The following is a 433-nucleotide window of genomic DNA, read 5'->3' as shown; positions in this document are numbered from 1 at the left end:
TGTGAGGACAAAAGGACATTAACCAAATGGCTTGCTGTGACAAACATGTGGAATTAATTCTTCCCAAATGAAAGTGTGTTTAAATGAATCAGGGGCTCAGAAGAGCTAAAAATGGCTGCTGTTCTGTTTTTAGGAACCAAGCAGGGGATGATGTGTGAGTGTATGTCCTGTCTGCTCGTCAGCTGCTTCTGCTTTACAGCACCAAGCCTTCCCATAAACAATCTGCTTTTTCAACCCCCCTCCACCACACCAGGGGCGCTATAGCCACTACGAGGACTCACCAAGATCCTTAGAGCCTTGACTTTCGCTGGCCATCTCGCCCATCCGCACCAGAGCGTCGAAGTAGCCCTTTGCAGCATATGTGACACCTGGAAACATGGAAGCATTGGGCATCAGATCAAAGGGTGCGGAGTTGATGCAACCCCCCCCTCTA

At 49.2% G+C, this 433-nt stretch overlaps 1 protein-coding gene across 3 annotated transcripts in view; it reads right to left on the bottom strand.

Moving 5' to 3' along the window:
- LOC132961633 (brain-specific angiogenesis inhibitor 1-associated protein 2-like) overlaps positions 1-433 on the bottom strand; it is a 40807-nt gene extending 40374 nt beyond the window's left edge. For 2 of the 3 annotated variants that reach the window (XM_061033364.1, XM_061033366.1), the window contains exon 1: positions 282-433. In XM_061033364.1, the coding sequence (XP_060889347.1) occupies positions 282-393 (112 nt within the window). In that variant the 5' untranslated portion in view covers positions 394-433. The remainder of the gene's footprint in view (positions 1-281) is intronic. The other variant, XM_061033365.1, reaches the window with a different exon arrangement.

Source organism: Labrus mixtus, unplaced genomic scaffold (assembly GCF_963584025.1).
Source record: "Labrus mixtus unplaced genomic scaffold, fLabMix1.1 SCAFFOLD_87, whole genome shotgun sequence".
NCBI classification, from domain to species: Eukaryota; Metazoa; Chordata; class Actinopteri; order Labriformes; family Labridae; genus Labrus; species Labrus mixtus.
Note: the sequence above shows the minus strand (reverse complement) of the source record. Positions and strands in the feature narration are given on the sequence as shown.